Consider the following 22,119-nt stretch of genomic DNA (forward strand, 5'->3'; position numbering starts at 1 on the left):
CTCAGAAGAAAGAATCAAGGAACTCAAATACAGGTCATCTGATGTTAGCCAGTTAGAGGAACAAAAAGAAAAAAGGAATGAAAAAGAATGAAGAATGCCTACATGAATAATGGAATTCCACTAACTGAACAAATATACACATTATAGAAGTCCCAGAAGAAGAAGAGAGGGGAAAGGGCAGGAAGGTATTTAAGGAAATAATAGCTGAAAACTTCCTATATTTGGGGAGAGATATGGACATCCAGGTACCTGAAGCTCAAGGGACCCCAAGCAAGATCAACCCAAAGAAGACTACTCTGAGATACATTATGATCAAATTGTTAAAGTCAAAGACAAAGAGAAAAATTTAAAAACAGCAAAATAAAAGCAACTTGTCACATAGAAGAGGAACCCTCCCCCCCCCCCCCAAAAAAAAACCATACACACACACACAAAGGCTATCAGTGGAAATCTCAGCAGAAACCTTGAAGGTCAGGAAGAAGTAGGATGATATAGCTGTAGTGCTGAAAGAAAAAACTTCTAACCAAGAATACTACACCCAGAATTGTTGTCCTTCAGATTGAAGGAGGGATAAAGACCAGATGAAGAAAAGCAGAAGGACTTCATCATCACTAGACCTACCTTACAAGAAATGCTAAAGGGAGTCTTCAAGTTGAAATGAAAGAATGCTAAGAAATAACATGAAAACATATGAAAGTATAAAACTTGTTGGTAAAGTTAAAATATACAGTCAAATTCAGAGCACTCTAATACTGTAATTGTGGTGCACAAATAACTTTTTTTTTTTAAGAGAGAGAGTGTGAGCAGAGGAGAGAGAGAGAGAGAGAGAGAGAGAGAGAGAGAACCTTAAGCAAGCTCCACTCTCAGTGTGGAGCCTAATATGGAGTTCAGTCCCACAACCTTGGGATCATGACCTGAGATGAAATCAAGAGTTGGACACTCAACTGACTGAGCCACCCAAGCGCCCTGGTGCATAAATCACTTTTAAGTCTAGTGTAAAAGTTAAAAGATGGTTGCCAGAAGGGGGTGAGGGTAGAGGAATGGGCAAAACGGATAGAGGGGAGTGGGAGGTATGGGCTTCCAGTTATGGAATGATTAAATCGTGGGAACAAAAGGTACAAAACAGGGACTATAGTCAGTGGTGCTGTAATAGTGTTGAATGGTGACAGATGGTAGCTACATTTGTTGTGAGAACAGAATAATGTAAGTGTTGTTGAATCACTATGCTGTACACCTGAAAATAATGTAACATTGTGGGTCAACTACATTCAATTTTTTTTAAAAAAACAAGGAACTGTGAAAAAAGACAATAGTAATAAAAATATAGGTACAATAATTTGTTAATAGATGCACAATATAAAAAGATATAAAGTGTGATATAAAGTATGGAAAGAAAAGTTAAAGTATAGAGTTTTTGTGTGCAATTGAAGGTAAGTTGTCAATATCTTAAGATAGATTGCTATAACTGTAAGATGTTTTATGTAAGCCTCATGGTAACCGCACACACACACACACACACACACACACACACAAATCTTCTAGTAGAGGGGCATCTGGGTGGCTCAGTTGGTTAAATGTTCTACTCTTCATTTTGGCTCAGGTCAGTTAAGTGTCCAACTCTTTTTTTTTAAATTACTTTTTAAAAGTTTATTTATTTTGAGAGACACAGAATGGGATCAGGGGAAGGGGAGAGAGAGAGAGGGAGAGAGAGGGAATCCCAAGAAGGCTCTGAAGGGTCAGTGCAGAGCCTGACATGGGCTTGAACTCACAAAACTGTGAAATCATGACCTGAGCCGAAATCAAGATTCAGACGCTAACCGACTGAGCCACCCACTTTTAATTTCGGTTCAAGTCATGATCTCAAGGTTCGTGGGTTCAAGCCCAGCTTTGGGCTCTGTGCTGACAGCTCAGAGCCTGGAGCCTGCTTCGGATTCTGTGTCTCCCTCTCCCTCTGCCCTCCCCCACTCACATTCTGTCTCTCTCTCAAAGATACACATTTAAAAAATTTAAAATACATAAATGAATTCAATTCTCCATTCAAAAGGCACATAGAAAAGATTTTTAAAAAGCAAGATAAACAACATGCTGCCTACAGGAGACTCACTTAAGTTTTAAGAACATACATAGGCTGAAAGTGAAGAGATGTAAAAACATATTCCATGCAAATCATAACCCAAAGAAAGCGAGCAGGGCTGGCTATCCTTTTATCAGAGGAAATAGACTTAAAAAAATTTTTTTTAACGTTTATTTATTTTTGAGACAGAGAGAGACAGAGCATGAATGGGGGAGGGTCAGAGAGAGGGAGACACAGAATCCAAAACAGGATCCAGGCTCTGAGCTGTCAGCACAGAGCCTGACGTGGGGCTCGAACTCATGGACCACGAGATCATGACCTGAGCCGAAGTCAGCCGCTTAACCGACTGAGCCACCCAGGCGCCCCAGAGGAAACAGACTTTTATTCAAAATCAATCACAAGATTAAAAAGTCACTATATAGTGATAAAGAAGTCAATTCATCAAGAGGATATAACAATTATAAATAGATATGTACCAGAGCACCTAAATATTTAGAGCAAAATTTTTTTACACAATTCTTTAATGTTTATTTATTTTTGAGAAAGAAAAGCAGAGTGTGAGTTGGGGAGGAGCAGAGAGAGGGAAACACAGAATCTGAAGCAGGTTCCAGCCTGAGCTGTCAGCACAGAGCCCAATGAGGGATTCAAACCCACCAACCACAAGATCATGACCTGAACCAAAGTCAGACACTTAACCAACTGAGCTACCCAGGTGCCCCTAGAGCAAATCTTAACAGAAGTGAAGGGAAAAACAGACAGCAATACAATAATAGTAGTGGACTTCAAACCTCACTTTCAACAATGGATAGATTATCTAGACAGAAAAACAATGAGGAAATAATAGGATTGAATAACACTATAGACTAAATGGACTAAACAGACATATCCACAGCATTCCACCCAATGGCACCAGAATACCATTCTTCTCAAGCACACATGGGACATTCCTCAGGAGAGATCATATATTGGGTCTCAAAAAAAGTCTTGGAAAATTTCAGAAGATTGACATGGTACCAAGTATCTCCTCTAACCACAATGGTATGAAATTAGAAATCAATAATAAGAGGAAATTGAAAAATGCACAATTTGGAATTGGAAATTAAACAATACACTTCTGAACAATCAATGAGTCAAAAAAGAAATAAAAATGGAAGTGAAAGTACCTTGAGACAAATAAAGATGAAAATAACAACATACCAAAATTTATGGGATACAGCAAAAGCTGTTCTAAGAGGGAGGTGTATAATGAGAATGCCTACATTAAAAAAAAAAAAAGATTTCAAATAAACAACCCAATTTTATATCTTAAGGAACTAGAAAAAGAAGAACAAACTAAGCCCAAAGTGAGTAAAAATAATAAACATTAGAGCAGAAATAGTATAATAGAAAAATTCAATTAACCTAAGGGTTGTTTTTTAAAAAGATAAACAATTTTGACACACCTTTAGCTAGACTAACCAAGAAAAAAAAAAGAGAGAGGATTCAAATAAATAAAATTATAATTGAAAGAGTATATATTACACCTGATACCACAGAAATAAAGAGGATCATATTATTATGAACAGCTATACACAAACTAATTGAATAACCTAGAAGACATGGATAAGTTCCTAGAAATATACAACCTACCAAGACTGAATCATGATGAAGTACAAAATGTGAACAGATCAATAGCAAGTGGATTCAAGCAGTAATAAAAAAAAAAAATCTCCCAGTAAAGTCAAGTTCACATACTTGATGGGTGAATTCTAGCAACCATTTAAAGCCAATTCTTCTCAAATGTTTCCAATCACTGCCAAGACAAATGCCAAGCAGTTTTTCTCCTATGTTTCCTCCTAGAAGTTTACAGTTTCAGGTCTATGTTTAGGTCTTTAATTAATTTTCAGTTTATTTTGTACATGGTGCAAGACTAAAGGTTCAATTTCATTCTTTTGCATGTGGACATCCAGTTTTCCCATCATTTATTGAAGAGACTAGTCTTTACCCATTGTGTATTCCTGGCTCCCTTGTCAAATATTGACATACACGTGTGGGTTTATTACTGGGTGCTCTATTCTGTCTCATTGATCTGTGTGTCTGTTTTTATGGCAGTACCATATTGTTCTTATTGCTATAGCTTTGTTAACATTAGTTGAAACCAGGAAGTGTGATGCCTCTCAGTTTTGTTCTTTTTTTTCTAAAGATTACATTGACTATTCAGGATCATTTGTGGCTCGATACAAATTTTTGGGTTCTTTTTTCTATTTCTGTGAAAAATGCCATAGGAATTATGATAGGGATTGAACTGAATCCATAGATCACTTTGGGTAGTATGGACATCTTAACAATATTAACTCCTCTTAACCATGAACATGGAAAATGTTTCCATTTATTTGTATCTTCTTCAGTCTCTTTCATCAGGAAGGTAGATCAGGCCTGCTTCCATCAGCAGATAAGAAATGTGGTGGGTTCTGCTGCTACTGCTTCTGAGGATAGCTTGGGCCACTGCTGCTGGCTGATGTGGGGTACGGAGAGGGTAGATAAGCCTGGGTTCCATTATTGCTGCTGCTGTGGGCAGATCATGCCTGCTGCTACCAGTGGATTTGGAGCATGAGACGGATTGATCCATCTGGGTACTAGTGTCACTACTGCAGGCAGTTTAGCCTGTCATTGCCACTAGGTATGGGTCTCCCTGCATAGTTTCTGTGAGGCTACCCTTCCTTTGGCTCTAGAGAGCAGGCTGTTCTTGTTTTTGTTTTATTTCCTCTATACCCCTTAGTGGTTCTGGATTGCAGACATTTCTGGTGTCCAGTCTGAGATATATGATAGATAAAAAAGAAAACCTAGAGAATTCATCATGGTGTACATTTTTAAATCTTGAGGTTCCTAGCTGATCCACCTTCTTTCCACATTTCAGAGTCCTTTTAGGATTGTCTACTGAATTATTTTCACAGTATTTAGTTTGTATTTAGAGGGAAGGAAAAGGGAGAATGTGGTGGTAGGAAGATGGGGGTCCAGTCTGCTCCCATTTCTTCAGTTGAGTGTGTGGTGACATATACCATCATCCAGTTCAAGGGGAGAAGATGTAGAACTGGACATTTGGAGAGGAGGTGATATGGATTTTCAACACAGAACATGGAAATGCAAGCATAGCAGAGAACTTTTTTGGGAAATTTGTCCAGTAGACATCTACAGTTATGAATATTAACTGAGATAGATCATGCCTCAGGATTGTTTGTTTTGTTCCAGCCATGCTCGCTGTTCTGCAGGCACAGAGCAGGTAGATGGTTGAGTTCACCCCACACATGCTTGCAGAGAGAGGGCTAAGAGAAGTCAAGTTGTGCAGAGCAGAGATTACAATAATAACCGCAGAATCTGAACTGGGTAAAGAAAGATGCAAGGACATGTCAGGGGTGATGGCTGTAAAAAATAAAAAGGTAGGGTCAATAGATTGGAAGACTTTATCATATCTGAAGAAAGAGTCTATTGGGGGTATTTGAAAGATGAACTGGAAAGAAAGAATAAAGTAATCAGAAAATGCAACACTAGAAAAAGCCATTTGGGTAATAGAACAATTATTTGTACTGGTGAGGTCTACAGTCACACCGTCCAATAGAATAGCCACTATTCACATGTGCCCATTTAAACCTAAATTAATTTAAATAAAATAAAATCAAAGATTCAATTCTTTAGCTGCATCAGGCACACTTCAAGTACTTCGCAACCATATGTAGCTTGTGGCTACTACGTTGGATAGCACAGATCCAGTTCATTTCTATCATCACAGAAAGTTCCATTGAATCACACTGCTTTAGTATGACTATGGGAGTGAGTGGCTGAGGAAGGGAGCAAAAATGGTTTATTAGAGCAAGGAGATTGATAGGACAATCTGACTAATGATAAAATCACCGAGAGTGGAGATAAGAGTAGGGATCGGATAATATCAGAGAGAGCCCTGTTTGCTACAGCCCTTAAGGAGAGGAGTTTGGGTAAGGATGCTGTGGAGACAGAGTTGGAGTACCATGAACTCATATTCTCTGTTAGTCCCCCTCAGCTGCTCATCAACATGCCTAGCTGCACCTATCACTAAGGCCAGCCTCCTGTCTTCACCTGAGGCTGCATTGCACTGCTTCTAGTAGTCAGACAAATGTTGGCATTTTCTCTAGGTGCTTGTCAAAGATACCTTGTCTGAGGTAACCCAGACCCCAGTTAACCCCTGACCCCAGGCTGACAGAGAAGAGTCTCAGAGTCTCTTCTCATGTGCAGAGATGCTCAGGGTCTTCAGTGAGATGCAGCCCACCTATATTTCAGATCCCCAGGGGGGAAGAAAGGAAGGGTACTGGGAATGGGAACTGAGACTTCTGGCTCTGTCATATATCAGGATAGACAAGGACCTCAGTTTCTGTTTCAACAACTGAGTAAACAGCATATGGTCATTGTCAGTCCAAAATAGGGTCCATGGGCACAAGGGGAAAACCTTACTGAAGTTCTTTCCCAGGAAGAAAAGGAGGCAGCATGGCCTAAGACCCAACATTTCCATTAGCTGGAGGAGAACATGAGACATACCAGACCAGGTTAAACTTTTAATGGGGACAGGAGACACAGTGCCCCTTCTTGCCAACCTTTAGGGGTTGATGATCTCAATGTGGAACTGTAGGTGAGTGGCTGTGACTACACAGTGGCCCCGGAGAAGAGCACAGGTATGGCAGTTGTGGCATTGCCAGTGGCACTGAATGACATAGATGGCATTGAGCACCTGACGGTATCGCCAGTGGATACGCCACATACGGACCAAGGACTGGATCTTGACCACGGCCCTCACTGTATTTGCATAGGTGACCAGGGCTTGCCTTCGCTTCTTCTGCAGCAGGCTATCCAAGGTCAGCCTCCACCAGCGCTGAATGATACAGGCCCTGAGGGCTGCGTGCAGCAATGTCCGGCGTACCAGGGTGCCACGCCACCAGGCCTGGATCTCTGTAGCTGCTTTTGTTTGTTTTTTTAAAGTTTTCTAAGTGGAGATAAGAGAGACCACTCAGGGAACTTCCTGCCATCAACTTCCAAGATCTTCCTGGAAGGGGCCTGGATTCTCTTAACAGTTACCATTTTTTGGAGAGTTGGGGAGTTGGCAGGACACTGCCTAAGAGCCAGAAGACCTGGATAGTGAGCCCTTCTTTGCCACTGTGGGCACATCACTCTGCCCTCAGAGTCACAGCACCCTACTATCTCACAGGTGTATAGATCAAGGGGAAAACCATTAGCAGCTAGAAGGGTGCATTAGGGATGTGAGGGACTTTGTTAGTCATGGTCCACATCTTCAATGCTTATTGGGTTTTGGAGGTTTGGCCTCATAATGCCTTTGTCTGGTATTCTCTGCTAATTCTAGTCCCAAACCATCATTGGCTGATTTCCCTCTGCCACAATGTATTTCAGTACTCTGATTGGTTTTCAGCACCCTCAACCCACTTTCTATTCCAGCCTTCCCATATTTTGAACACTGTACTCTCTAATTCAGAGTCCTCACATTATCACCTCCCAGCCCCATTCATTTCTTGATGGCTTTCATTCTCCCCATTCACTCTTCATGTCACAGTCAGACTGATACCCAGAGAGCCCATGCTGAGAAGGGAGTGGAGGAAAAATGGGCCAATATTGAGCTGACTCTTGATTATTTTAGACTCAGGATCCATAAGGAGCACAATTCCACACCCTTATGACACAAATATAAATGTTCTGGATATCTCTTAACTACATGGAAATTTTACTCACCTCGAGTTTCTGCTTCTCCGTCTTCTTCCATTCGGTTCTTTCAACATCTTCAATTACAAGTACAATTAAATTGCCGTGAGTCTGTCATCAGAATTGAATCGGAAATGAATGGATGAGTTAAGACTGCTGTTTCTCTCTATGGCTCTGTACAAAGATACCCCCTGCTTCAGTATCCCTTCTTTTCCCAAGACCTGTGAAGTCCTGGGTGATTCCCACCCACTCCTAGTTTGCCTAGTAAATCTGGCCATGTCTCTTACACAAAATCTGAGCCCCATGGCTTATCTCTAGATGGTTCATTAGCCTTGATTTCTCTACTTCCCAAAGTCTGGCATGAATAAAATGAGGGGGACAGTTATGAGTTCCCAACTGCATTATGACATCAGGATTAAGACATCTGCCACAGAGTTGAGTCTTCCTCAGAAACAAGCTCCATGGGAACTTGTACTACCTTACCTGTCTACTTCCCTCCTGTCAGAGATGTACCAGAGCTCAGAGTGGAAAGATAGTGTGCGTGAGGGCCATTTGATACCCGGGGTCCTCCAGTGAGGCCCGCCCACATCCCTCATTTTCAGTCACACAGGGGAGCAGGAAGGACCATGGCAGTGTATCTCTGTGGAGCTCTCTAGTGTCTTCTGAGACGTAGCATTTCCTGTCTCCCCTTGACTCAGGTTTCAGTACCTCAATACACCACAGGAAACCAGAAAGAGAAAGAACAGATGAATCTAAAAAGCAGTAAAATAAGGGTAAAAATTTAAATTAAATAGAAAACAAAAATAGGTGGTAGAAAGTAAATGAAAATGTGGTATTTTTGAAAGCACCAATATTAAAGATAAACACTCCATGAACCTGAGTGAGGGAGAAAGAGAACAAAAATGGAATGAGAAAGGCAAAATAATCACAAAGAGAATTAAATAAATGTAAGAGAATGTCATCATAACAAATTTGGAAAGTAAGAGGAAATGCTTTCCTAACAAAATGTAAATTACGAAAATTAATTGGAGAAAATATGTAAAACTTGATAAATTGAGAAGGTTACTGAAGATCCACCATAAATAAGGCATCAAGACCAGGTAGATTCATACACAAACTTTAAACCAAACTTACAAATTCAGATATTTCCAATGTGACAAACTATTCAAGGCAGAAGACAGAAGATAGAAGTTTCCATCAAGCATTTCATAGTGTCAATCCCCTAAAAAAATCCTGCTAGGATTTTTTTTTTTTTAGGGGGAATAAAAGCTATCTTCTGATACTCCTTCTAAGACCATGGACTATCCCTTCCTTTGACAAGAATTCTTTTACGTCTTTCAAAAAATAATTCTTCTATATATTTCTGTAAAGTTTTTAAAAATTTTTCTGTAAAGGTCTTTTTAAGATTTTAAGTGATGTCTATACTCAATGTGGGACTTGAGAACTCACAACCCTGAGATCAAGAATCTCATGCTCCACCAATTGAGCTGGCCAGGAGCTCCTGTAAAGGTCTCTCTCTCTCTCTCTCTCTCTCTCTCTCTCTCTTTTGATATAATTTACATTCTACAAAGCTCACTATTTAAAACTGTACAATCCAGTAGTTTTTAAGCATATTCACAAAGTTGTGCAACTATCACCACTATCTGATTCTAGAACATTTTCATAAGCCTCCAAATAAGCCCCATACCCATTAGCAGTTAATCTCCATTCTTCCCTACCCCAACCTCTGGTAACCACTGAACTTCTTTATGTCTTTATAGATTTGCCTATTCTGGATATTTCATATGGTTTGAATCACACAATAAATGGCTTTTTGTGTCTGGCTTCTTTTGCTTAGTACAATGTTTTCAGGGTCCACTCATGTTTGTAGCATGTCAGTATGTCCTTATTTTCTATGGCTAAATAATATTCCATTGCATGTATATACTACATTTTTAATCCACTCATCAGTTAATTGGCATTTGAGTTGTTTCTACTTTTTTAGTATTATGAATAATATACCTGTAAGTATTGATGTGCAAGTTTTTGTATGAGCATATACAATGCTCATACATTTTCAATTCTCTTGGATATATACCTAGAAGTGGAATTGCTAGGTCATATGGTAAGGTTTTTGGTTTTTTGCTGAAAGCAAAACAGATGCACCTGGGTAGCTTAGTCAGTTGAGCATTAGGCTCTTGACTTTGGCTCAGGTTCTCTTGGTTCATGGGATCAAGCCCCACATCAGGCTCTGCTCTGACAGTGTGGAGCCTGCTTGGGATTCTCTCTTTCCTTCTTTCTCTGCCTCTGTCCCATTCTCTCTCTCAAAATAAAGAAACTTAAAAAAAAAAACAAAAACAAAACTGCCTTTTACAACCACCAATCTGTTCTCTGTATCTATGAGTTCGTTTTGTTGTTTCCAGTTTTTGGGTTTTTTTAGATTTCATATAAGAGAAACCATATGGTATTTGTCTTTGTCTGGCTTATTTCACTTAGTAAAATGCCCTTGAGTTTCATCCATGGTATCATAAATAGCAAAATTTCATTATTTTTTATGGGTATTCCATAAAATGGGTAACATTCCATCGTATGTACAAACCACAATTTCTTTATCCATTCATCCATCGATGGACACTTAGGTTGTTTCCATATCTTGACTATTGCTGCAATGAACATGGGGGTGCAGGTTATCTTTTCAAATTAGTTTTTTTGTTTTGTTCACATAAATACCCAGAAGTGGAATTGCTAGATCGTATGGTAGTTCTATTTTTACTGTTTTCCATAGTTTCAGCACCAATTTACCTGTCACAACAGTGCACGAGGGTTCCCTTTTCTCCACATCCTGATCAACTTGTTTTTTTTTATTTTTTAATGTTTATTCATTTTTTTTGAGAGACAGAGAGAGACAGAGCATGAGCGAGGGAGGTTCAGAGAGTGAGAGGAAGACACAGAATCTGAAGCAGGCTCCAGGCTTTGAGCTGCCAGCACAGAGCTTAACGTGGGGCTGGAACCCACGAACTGCAAGATCATGGACCTGAGCAGAAGTTGGCCACTTAAGCGACTGAGTCACTCAGGTGTGCTGTCATCAACTTGTTATTTCTTATCTTTTTTAAAAAAAATCATAGCCATTCTAACAGGTGTGAGGTTATATCTCATTGTGGTTTTGATTTGCATTTCCCTGATGACTAGTGATGTTGAACATATTTTCACATACCTGTTGGCTAACTGTGTGTTTTTTTTGAAAAAATGTCTTAGATCTACCCATTTTTATTATAATTAATTAATTAATTGATTATTTTTTTTGAGAGAGAGAGGGCGCAAGTGAGCAAGGGGCAGAGAGAGAGAGAGAGAGAGAGAGAGAGAGAGAGAATCCCAGAAGGGACAAAGAGAGAGAGGGAGAGAGAAAGAGAAGCAGGCTCACCCGAAGTGGGGCTCGTGTTTACCCACTGAGGTTTGAGCTCACCCCAAGCAGGGCTTGTGCTCATCTGAAGTGGAGCGCAAGCTCACCTGATGTGGGATTCGAACACATGAACCGTGAGATCATGACCTGAGCCAAAGTCAGATGCTTAATGACTGAGTCATCCATGCACCCAGACTGGCCCATTTTTAAATTGGATTGTTTGATTTTTTTGCTATTGAGTTATATGTGTACTTTGTATATTTTGAATATTATCCCCTTATCAGATATATGACTTGCAACTATTTTCTTCTATTCAGTAGGTTGCCTTTTCATTTTGTTGATGCTTTCCTTTGCTGTGCAGAAGCCTTTTTAGTTTTATGTAATCTCACTTGTTCATTTTTGCTTGTGTTGCTTTTGCTTTTGGTGTCAGATTTTTAAAAATCATCATTAAGACCAATGTCAAGGAGATTACCACCAATGTTTTCTTCTAGGAGTTTTATAGTTTCAGGTTTTACATTCAAGTCTTTAATACACTTTGAGTTAATTTTTGTGCATAATATGTAGATAATGGGCCAGTTTCATTCTTTTGCATGTGGTTGTCTAATTTTCCCAACATTATTTATTGAAGAGACTGTCCTTTCCACATTGTTTATGCTTGACTCCTTTGTTGTAAATTAATTGACCATTAGTATATGAGTTTATTTCTGAGACCTCTATATGGTACATTGACCTTTGTGTCTTTTTTTAATGTCCATACCATACTGTTTTAATTACTATAGATTTGTAATATAGTTTGAAATCAGGGAGTGTGATGCTCCAGCTTTGTTCTTTCTCGTGGCTGCTTTGGCTTGTCAGGGTCTTTTGTACAGGTTCTACTCAAATTTACTGCATGTCACACAGGATCACAGGGAAGCATCAGGTTTTAGTCAGGTGGCAGAAAGCAGGAGTAAGAAAAGAACTTCTCCCATGGCCTCTGTCAGAGTGGGAAAGGCAAGGAAGGATAGGGTAAACAGGTTAAGATTGCCTGGTTTGAGTCATTTCTGTGGTTCCTAAGCTATATAGATGTCTAATACCTGGCTTCGAATGATTAAGGCAGAGGATTATGGCTTTCTGGATGTAGAGGACAAAGACAGAGGGGGTTTACCCTGAATTGGTTAGTTTGAGACCCATATAAATTGTTCCATGTATCCGTAGTTTGTTCCTTTTTACTGCTGAGTAGTGGTGCATTGTATGGATGTACCACAGTTTGAATAGTCATTTGGGTTGCATCCACTTTTCTGGCTATTATTCTACTATGAAATTTTTGTGGAAGCTTTTGTGTTTTCAATTTTCTTGGATATATACCTAAGAGTGGAATTGCTGGGTCTTATGGTAACTCTACACCTAACTTTTGAGAGATCATCAAACTATTTTCACATCAGCTACCCCATTTTACATTCCTAAGAGCAATCTACATAAGATCCAGTTTCTCCAATCCTACTATCTACTGTATTGTAGATATTACTATATTGCACAGCTGCAGCTGACTGCATTTGCTGATGGACTGATGTGAATGGGGATGGATAGAGATAAGTAAAAGGGAGGGTTCAGAAGAGAATTTGAATCAAACAGATGTGGTGAATGGTCAAGGCACAAGGAGAAGCAATTTTGGATAAAATCATGAAGTGTGGGGGTCCTGTCTGCCACATTATGTTTGAAAAAACCTATTAGACGTCAAAGCAAGACATTAAGTGGGAAGTCATACGTTGGGTATGGAATTCAGAGGAGCTATCAGGGATGGTGATGTAGATTTGAATGGCATCAGAATATAGCAGATAGCTAAGACCATGTCGGTGATGTTATCTGGGAGTACACATTAAGAGGGACTAAAAGAACTTTTATGATTGAGCCCCTCATAGGTTAGAGGCTCATCAATGAAGAAGCCATTGATAAGATTAAGAAAAAGCAGCCAGTGAAGAAAAAGCAGGAGAGTGTGATGTTCCTGAAGCCAAACAGAGCGTTTCAAGTAAGAGAGAGTTGTCAACTTGTAGTCTGATGCAGAGAGAAGGCAGAGAGCAGAGGATTCACCATTTTCATGTAAGCAAGTTAGTTGGTGATTTTAGATGGTGTTAGTTTTTGTTGTTCAACCAACCACCAAAACATAGAGACTCAAAACAACAACCATTTATAGAACTCACAGGTCTGTGGAGTGACAATTTGAGCTAGGATCATCTGGGTGATTTTTCTGTTCTCAACTGGGTTCGCTAAAAATATGTGGTCCGTTGGTAGGTGTGATGGCAGCTGGTGATGTAAGATGGCCTCATCAGAGACAGCTCATCTCTGTCCCATATGTTGTCTCATGCAACAGTGGTAATCTCCTTGTTCGCATGGGAGATGGTTGTTTAAGACCTCTTAAAGTCTAGGCTTGCAACCGGCACAATATCACTTTTACTGCATACTGTTGGCTAAAGAAAGTCACAGGGAGGCCTAGATACAAGAGGAGGTTAAGTAGCCTCTGTCTGTTATTGATAGAGCTACAAAGTCACATTGCAAAGGTGCATGGATACAAGGAGGACAGTAATTTTGGTCATTTTTGTAAACAATCTCTCTCAATCAATACCCTTGACCAGTGTAGCTTCCGTGGAGTTGGGGGGAAGGAAAGACCAATTGGAGTGAATTTATGAGAGAATGGGAAGAGCGAGAGAGGAAACAGTGACAACATGTTTTTCTATAAGAAGATGCAAAGAACTGGATAGGAGGTAGTCAAGAATGGACTTTTTAATGGTGGAGAATACTTATGCTGATGTAAATGATTTGGTGAAAAGGAAGAAACCAGTTCAGAGAAACAAATGAAATTACAGAACAACATCATTGCAAAGGCAGGAGGTGACAGTGGGCAAAAGGAAAAGAAGAGCACCAGAAGAGCAAAGTGGAAGGGGTGGCATTGGATGGGGCAAAGATAATTCATTTCAACTCAAGGAAGGCAATGAGTGTGGTAAAAAAGGCCAGCTGAGATGGAGGATGAGACAGTAGGGAGACGGAAGTCCAGTCTGCTGCCATTTTCTCAGTTAAGGGTGTAGTGATATCATCATTTGAGGTCAAAAGGAAAAGAGGAAGAATAGCGCATTGAGGAAAAAGGAAGTGATGTGAAATCTTCAGGTCAAAAAACAAATTTACAGAGAAGTGTCTTGAGAAGCAAGTCTGTCCATCTGTGGCCTTGAAGATAAACCCAAACCACGCAATATAGTGATTTGTTTTTCTTCACGGAAATTCAGCTTTTCTTGTGGATGAAGTAGGTGAAGGGTCGGGTTCACACAAAGGTGGAGAGAGAGGGCCAACAGTGGTAAAATTGTAAGAGAATCCTTGACAGAGAATGGAATCTGAGCTGGGGAAAAGGGTAGTACAATACTGGTAAGGTCAATCTTTGGGAAGTCCTTATTAGGACTGAAGAAACATTTGGATCAATGCATAAGAATCAGCGACTCTAACACAGAGGTTGACAAACTTTTTCTGTAAAGGACCAGATAGTATTTTAGTATTGATGTCACAATCACAACCACTCAACTGCAAACCATAGTTTTCTGACTTCTGCCCTAAAGCATAGAAAGCAAAAGTTAGAGACCAAGATTATTAAAATCAGTATTGGTATTGCTGTGGTCAGTTATGACAAGGACCAGGACAATGCCACCCAAAGTATGGTGAGCATTTGCTACCACTGAGATTAAGTACAAAGATTGAGATTAAGCACTTAGAAATTTGTATAGCAAATTGAAACAGAAATTTTATGTGTGTCCAGCCTAACAAAAGTAAGCCTTATATTCTGTATACATTTTCTACTTGTTTTTTCCCACAATTCATTTTTATTGTTTTACAAAAGAATTAGTATATGATGGATTGGACACTTTTTTTTTTAAGGCCATTCCTTAAAGGCAGCTTGAAAAGCAACAATCTCTGGTGCAATTATAGGAGTGGGTGATTCAGGTAAAATGGAAGTCAGAATCACTGGAGGTAAGAGGCAAGGGGCTTGGAGCATCATCTAAGTTAATACTGAAGTTACTAAGAATGGTGTCACACATAGGGTGGCAGTGATATCAGTGGGAGCCCTATTTTGTGTTTCAGCACCCTGGAGAAGCTGGTCCTGAGGATGGAAGCAGAGCTGAGGTTCCTTAAGATCATGATACCTGCTATTTCCCAAAGAAAACAGCATCCAAATTAGCACAAAACTTGAAAAACCTTGTGCCTAGTCACCACTAAGGTCAGCCTCCTGTGCATTCTATGGGCTGTACTGCTCTCAAGAGCCTGCAAAGTGTCTGACTTCTGTCTAGGGGCTTGCCAAATAGACTGCCAATGGGTGCAAGCCCCAGCTGGCTCATGATGGCAGGCTAAGAGCATGGATTCAAAGGCAACTCTCATAAGAAGAGGTGCCTGGAGTCTTTGGGAATATAAAGCCTAACTGCTCCCAATTGCAAGATCAGGAGATAATGGTGCCAGGGCTATGGAATGGTACACTTGGCTCTTGATGTGTGAGAACAGCTTCAGGTAGCAGTTTCTGATTTGGATAGAGCCAGTGGCATATGGCCACTGTCAGTCAGCACTAAAGGGTGGGAGTGGGGGGAGAGATATCTGTCTTTTCCCACATAGAAGGTGGAGGCCTTGGGGTCTTCATGGTGTAGGAGTCACTGAGACACACAAAACCTGGTCAGACATTTATTGGGGGGCAGTGGAGTAGTTCTCCACCCTCTGGTACTTTTAGACTGATAGGATTTCAATATGGAACTCCGGCTGGTTGGGAGTGACTTCATATTGTGCCTGTAGAATATCACTGGTCTGGAAGGCAAAATAGCTCTTTGGGGCCTGAAGGATGCAGACAGCATTGCATATTCGGCAGTAACGTCGATGGCACTGCCACATGCGAACCCAGGACTGGAGCTTGACTGCCGCCTCCTCCTGGATTACATAGATCTTCAACAGGTCCCGCCGCTGCTTAAGAACCCGCCTCCACAAAAGTGTTCTCCACCAGAGCTGAATCATCCAGGCCCTGAGGGCTGCCACCAGCAGGGTGCGACGTACCAGGGTGCCACGCCACCAGGCCTGGATCTTCTCAGCTGCCTTGATTCTTGCTCTGTGGCGTTTCTGACAAAGCCTCTAACCAAGCAAAGCAGAGGACTCCACATGAATTTGTTATGAACAACCACAAGTCTGGTGTCTGCCACGAAGGAGCTCTGATCTTCTTTCTTAACTAGCCTTTCCCCTGGTGGTTCTGAGGACCCAGGAGTCCTGGGTGGGGTTTTGCCTCTACTTCTACCTTACCTGTGGCCATAGACGTATTGGTCATCTTCTGAATCATAGTGTCCTCATCTACAAAATGGGGATATGCTTGCCCTGTGATCTTCACAGGTTCTGTGGAAACAATTTCTGATCCAGAAGACCTGCCATGAGTGTGAGGAACCAAAAGGTCCTCTGAGGATGAACCTCTGCATTTATGGCCTACATCTCAACCCAGATTCCAGCCTATGATGCTGCCTCCTGATGCCTCATGCCAACCCATAGCCCCTTGAGGGTTTTCCTTTACCTCACTTCTTTTGATTTCCACTACCTTTCAGTCACCGCTATATCCTTCTAAACCCAGGCTTTACTTTCTCTGGATTTCCAGTTCCCATTACTGTGCCCCACCTTCCAGTGGCCTGTCTGCATCCTGATTCCTCACCTCTCTGCTGTCTCTTCATACTTAACATAGCTCACTCAGAATAGGGAGGGAATTTATGGGGACAGGAGGGCAACACTGAGCTGACTTCTCAGCTGTGGGACCAGAGATGGATCCTTCACTTTCAAGAACTCTGTGCTCAGATGGTCAATGAACTGTGGTTCTCTCATGCTCCTAGGCTCCACCTACCTTCAGCTTCTCAGTCTCTAGTGCATCCTTATCTGGACCAGACTTCTGCAATCAGAATATAGAGAGAAAGCATGAGTGAGGACCAGTTTCTGTGCAAAGTCCTCACAGGTCTACTTCCGCATTCTTTCTGAGTCCTTTTTTTTGTTTTTTTTTTTAAGATTTAAAAAAAAAGTTTATTTATTTAACGTGAGAGAGGGAGAGAGGGAGCATGGGTGGGGGAGGGGCAGAGAGCGGGAGAGAGAGAATCCCAAGCAGGCTCCATGGCATGGAGCCCAACACAGGGTTCAATCTCACAACTGTGAGATTATGACCTGAGCCCAAATCAAGGGTGGGACGCTTAACTGACTGAGCCACCCAGGTGCCCCTCCTGAGTCCTTTTGAAGTCATCTGGTGCTTCCCTCTGCCATGGGCTAACTCCCTACTTCCAGGGAGGGGGTGTTTGGCTGTCTTACACAGCATTTACCGCCCATGGTTTGGGGCAGTAGTTCAGGTATTCACGCCCCCTCTGGTTGCTGCTCCATTGGTCCTGGCAGAATCAGGAAGGGTGGGAGAGGAGGAGATAGCCATGATGTCACAAGGGCAACTATGACCCAGGGACCAGGTTGCCTCAAATTTGTTGGGTAAAGAGGAAACATCTACCCATTTCCCTCCTGCCAGGGATTGACCAGGGATTGTCCTTGGGGAAACCATAGCCCCCGTGAATCTGTCCTGTCCAAAGGATGACCTCTAGTCTGGCCCACCCACAAGACTTTTCTGTCATCATCACTAAGGAGAGCTGCTTACACAGTGCAGAGGAAGGTTCCTGGGCTCAGGGTGCTTCCTGTGTCTTGCCTTCTTTGCCTCCATGCCCTTCCTCAGTATGTGGGAAAATCCTTCTTTTAATTAGTGAGTATGTGAGACTGTGAGTATGGAGGGTGAGCAGAAGGGGCTAAGGAAGGGTCAGGATGGAGGTACCTCAGCCTATTTCTATTCCCCTCCAGCTGCTGAACCCCTGTATTTCTACAGTTGTTTGGTGCCTAACAAGCCAATATATGTTCCTTAAAACAAAATAAGCCCTTCCACTCAGTGTCTGAAATTTACTGGGCTGGAGGAATTTTCCAAACATGAGTCATTATGTAAGAGACAGTGTTCCCCAGTGTAGATTCCTCTAGTGGTAGCAATGGTCATATTTGAAAGAGTCACTTAGTTATTCAGGCTTGCCTCCAAGACCAGCTGCCTCTGGCTGTCCCCACTGCCATCTCACAGGCACGCTCACTTTCATCTCTTAACTGACTCTGGATAGCCCCCTCCAGACCTCAGTGACATGCTGACGTGGTCTCTTCATTTCAAGACCTTAACTCTCCACCAAAAAAGATGAGGACTTGGCTTTCTGCCCCATCCCCAAAACCTCACTTTTTCTCCCTTCATCTTCCCCACTAGGTCACTTGCTGCCATTTAGGTCCCCAATCGCAATTTAGTGTTTATATTATCATGACTCTGTGAGTGCCACTGACCACTGTGCCATGGAGCACATTCTGGTTCCCTATCCTTTCTTGCACAACTTCATAAAAGCTTTTTATCATGAAAATGTTTAAATATATACACAATTTGACAACAGATAAGGACTCCCTATGTGCTCATGACCCAGGATAACCTGTTTCCCTGCTCTCTGCCCCACGGATGAGTTAAGCCATGGCAGAGAGTGCCATGAGGAACATCTTCCCGCATGTGTCTGTGCCTCCATGGGAGGCATTCTCCAGGGAATGCACACGGGGATGGCTTGCTGTGTCATGGGACAGGTGGTTCCTCCATGCTACTAAATGCTGACAGATTGTTTTCCACAGTGGCACCACCAGTGCAACCTCTGTCAATCACCTCCTAATTTTCGCTGAACTGAAAGACATGAAGTGGTGTCACCTTGCTCTTTTAATTTCCATTTTTCTCACTAGGGACTTGAGCAGAGCAGGATTCTTCAGGGTGAATAACAGGGATCCAACCTTGACACAGACCCTTTCTAGCTGTGTGCACTTGAGCAAGTCTTCCAGTGGTGTGTTTCCTCCTGGGCAAAGTGAAGATAGAAACATGGTTCCTCCTCCAAGGAGCTCTTGTGGAGATTCATGAAGGTGAAGTCCTTGGAATGGCACCTGGTCTTAGTACTGCTCTGTGTCTTTCAGCTCTTATGATTATTTCATCTTGACCTTCTAGCATCTCTGTGTAATTGCCTGATAGAGTCCTTGGCCTATTTTTTCTGTTGGATTCCCATCATCTTCTTGGATGACTTCCTTGGACAACCTTTTGTGGATAGATATGTTACAAATATTCTCTCCCCAACAATCATCGGCCAGCTGACTTTCTTCATGGTGTTATTCATTGCACAGATATCATTCCATCCATTTCTCCCTTTGTAATTGTGCTTTTGAAATTTTTTAAATTAGTGCTTTGTCATCTAGGGTCACATATTTTCCTGTTAAATTCTGGTTTACATCTTACACTGAAGTCTTCACCAAGTGACAGAACATGATCCTGCACATTGGGTCTCCTTTTCTTGGATTTAGTCCCTATTTTGGATAGAGCACATGTTATGATAGTTTCCTAAGGAAAAGTATATGGATATCAATATGTAGAGATTTGCATGTCTGAAAATGACTTTTTTTTACACCTTCAAATCTGATTGATAGTGTTGCTGAGTATGGAATTCTAGACTGAAAATAGTTTTCCCTCAGAATTTTGAGGAATTGCTTTAACTGTTTTCCTAGAGGTCTAATGTTACTCTGATTCCTTTCTCCATATGATGTGACTTATTTTTTCCTCTCTGGAAGCTTTTAGGATTTTCTCCTTATCCCTTATCTTTAGTTTTTAGGATGTTCTGAAATTACTGTTGTTTCAATAAGTGATTGCATAGTGAAGGAATACATGATTCCATCTAGGTCTTAGATTTATGTCTTCATCAGGGTTCAAACCCTACTCCCTAGAAACAACTGTCCCAACATTTCTGAGCCAACCATCCCAGATCCCTCACACCCACTAGACATGTTGTTCTCAGCCTCTCTGAGATGTTCCCCCACTCCCTGCCTCACTCACTGTATGGGGCACATTAGTTTATAAAATTTGTATTATTCAACTATTGGAAACGTTATTGTATTAGTTTTTTAAAAATCATTTCTACCTTTTAATTTTCTCCATTTTAATACTTAGAGAAAACCTATTAGATCATAGATTGATCCTCTAATTTTCCAATATTTTCTACACTATTTTCTTTGTCTTTTTATTCTACTTTTTTAGGAGGTATTCTCCATTTTTAAAAGTCTTAACTTTCAAGAGCTCTTTCTTGTCCTTGGATTATTCTTTTATAGCACAGTATTCTTATTTCATTGATTTGTTATCTTTTATTAGGAATAGTAGTAATAGGGGCACCTGAGTAGCTCAGTCAGTTAAGCATCTTACTTTGGCTCAGGTCATGATCTCATGGTTCATGGGTTCCAGCCCCACCAGCTCTGTGCCAACAGCTCAGAGCCTGGAGCCTGCTTCGGATTCTGTGTCTCCCTCTTTCTCTGCCCCTCCCCGGCTCGTGCTCTGTCTCTCTCTCTCAAAAATAAATAAACATTAAAAAAAAAGAGAATAGTAGTTGTAATTGTTAAGTTTGGTTTTTTAAACCTTTTTCTTCTGTTCCCAGTATGATCTCTTTTAAGTCCCCTTTTTTCTTTTTATTTCAGTCTCTCATGTTAATGATCCTTGGTTGTTCATTCATGTGTGTGAGCGTGGCACTAAAATGCCAAAGGGAAGCTCAGGGTGCATGGGTGCGGTTTCTTAACTGGTACCACTCAGAGTAGGTTAATAAGGCAGAGTTGGGTTTTGTTTCAGTGGGGGACCCCCCAAATTAGCATTCATTTGTTTTATTCTTTGGAGCTTGTGGTAGATTGCTTTAGTGGTCTTACATTCATACTTTTTCCTATGGGACTTTGTAGTTTCTTCCCTTAAGGGGACAGAATCTATCTTCCTGTGCCTTAGATTGGCAATGTGATGTGCTTTGGCCAACAGAATAAGGTGGAATGATGACATGCAAGTTTGGCCTTGGCTTTGAAAGTCTTTGCCAATTTATGTTTACCCTCTTGGACTTCTGCCATTGCCAACAAGGAAGTGCCCGGGGTATGAGGAAGAGGATGAGAAACGTGGGGCAGAGTTTCTCTAGACAAGCTACCCCAGTTAAACACAGCCTAGGTCAGCATGCTTACTGCTGCCTGCCACTGAGGCTTGTGGCAGTCTGCCATGCAGCATTTGCGTAGCAATAATTGGCTGATGTCCCAGAAAGGACTCCCAGAACCTCAAGTCAGAGAGTGGAATGAAACCTGACTGACTGCAAGCCTTCAGGGAGCTGAGCTGGCACCAAGGGTTGGAGGCCTCACTGTCTAGCCTACACACTTTCAATTAATTGCTCCATTTTAGTATGCCTTCCGCCACCTCTGCCTTCACCTCTGCCTTCTGCCATGACTGAAATATTGGAGTCTAGATCCTCTCTGGTTCAACTTAGGCAGAAAAGAAAACTCTCTTCAGCCAGGGTGGAGGAGGGGCTATTGCCAGCTGTACACATGAAGGAAGAGAATGGGATGAGGGAAATCCAACAAATCCGTATTTAAATGTTTACTCCTCACCTTAGATTCTTAGTGTCTCAACTACACACTGTTATTATTACAGTCTTTTGATGTATTTTCATGTGCTTTACCATACTCCTAGCTCTAGTCTTTTTGTCAAAACCGTCTTAACTGATTGTGGACACTTACTTAATATGATTTTTTATCAGCTTGTCAAGTTCCCAAAAACTCCTGATCAGATTCTTATAGGAATTGAGTTCCACCTGGAGATCAACTTGGAGATAATTTGCAATTTTACAATGTCGAGTCATTCTATCAATAACTATATGGTATATCTCCCCTTTTATTTGGTCTTCTGTTACCTCCTTTGAGCTATGGACAAGAGTGGCATATGTAACTTCAAGGATATGCCCTAAAAGAGAAGGAATATGCCTTTCTCCTTCTCCTTCCTCCTTGCTGGCTAGATTGTGGAGGGGATTGTTGAAGTTGAAACAGCCATTTGGGATCATGA

The 22,119-nt window shown here is 41.3% G+C and overlaps 2 protein-coding genes across 5 annotated transcripts in view; both read right to left on the reverse strand.

Moving 5' to 3' along the window:
- Positions 1-6,623: 6,623 nt before the first annotated feature.
- LOC106987061 (IQ domain-containing protein F2) lies at positions 6,624-8,213 on the reverse strand. The gene is made up of 3 exons (XM_015085303.3): positions 8,077-8,213; positions 7,820-7,900; positions 6,624-7,061 (listed from the first exon to the last, which is right to left on the reverse strand). Exons 1-3 carry the CDS (start codon positions 8,092-8,094, stop codon positions 6,678-6,680), a joined length of 483 nt encoding a protein of 160 aa, XP_014940789.3. The 5' UTR covers positions 8,095-8,213; the 3' UTR covers positions 6,624-6,677.
- A 7,627-nt stretch (positions 8,214-15,840) lies between these two features.
- The window catches only part of LOC106987058 (IQ domain-containing protein F3), a 62,212-nt gene continuing 55,933 nt past the window's right edge, over positions 15,841-22,119 (reverse strand). For 3 of the 4 annotated variants that reach the window (XM_053219300.1, XM_053219302.1, XM_027038855.2), the window contains 2 exons: positions 17,041-17,085; positions 15,841-16,292 (listed from right to left, as the gene is read on the reverse strand). In XM_053219300.1, coding sequence (XP_053075275.1) covers positions 15,897-16,292; positions 17,041-17,085 — 441 coding nt within the window. In that variant the 3' untranslated portion in view covers positions 15,841-15,896. Of the gene's footprint in view, positions 16,293-17,040; positions 17,086-17,492; positions 17,612-22,119 lie in introns of those variants that run through there. The other variant, XM_015085297.3, reaches the window with a different exon arrangement.

The sequence above is a fragment of the Acinonyx jubatus genome, chromosome A2 (genome assembly GCF_027475565.1).
Source record: "Acinonyx jubatus isolate Ajub_Pintada_27869175 chromosome A2, VMU_Ajub_asm_v1.0, whole genome shotgun sequence".
In the NCBI taxonomy this organism is placed as follows: domain Eukaryota; kingdom Metazoa; phylum Chordata; class Mammalia; order Carnivora; family Felidae; genus Acinonyx; species Acinonyx jubatus.

Excerpts from the sequence above, each read along its gene's own strand:
- LOC106987061 (XM_015085303.3), bottom strand. Across the intron at positions 7,062-7,819 it reads CGGAGAAGCAGAAACTCGAG|AAAACTTTAAAAAAACAAAC; the intron begins GTGAGTAAAATT and ends ATCTCCACTTAG.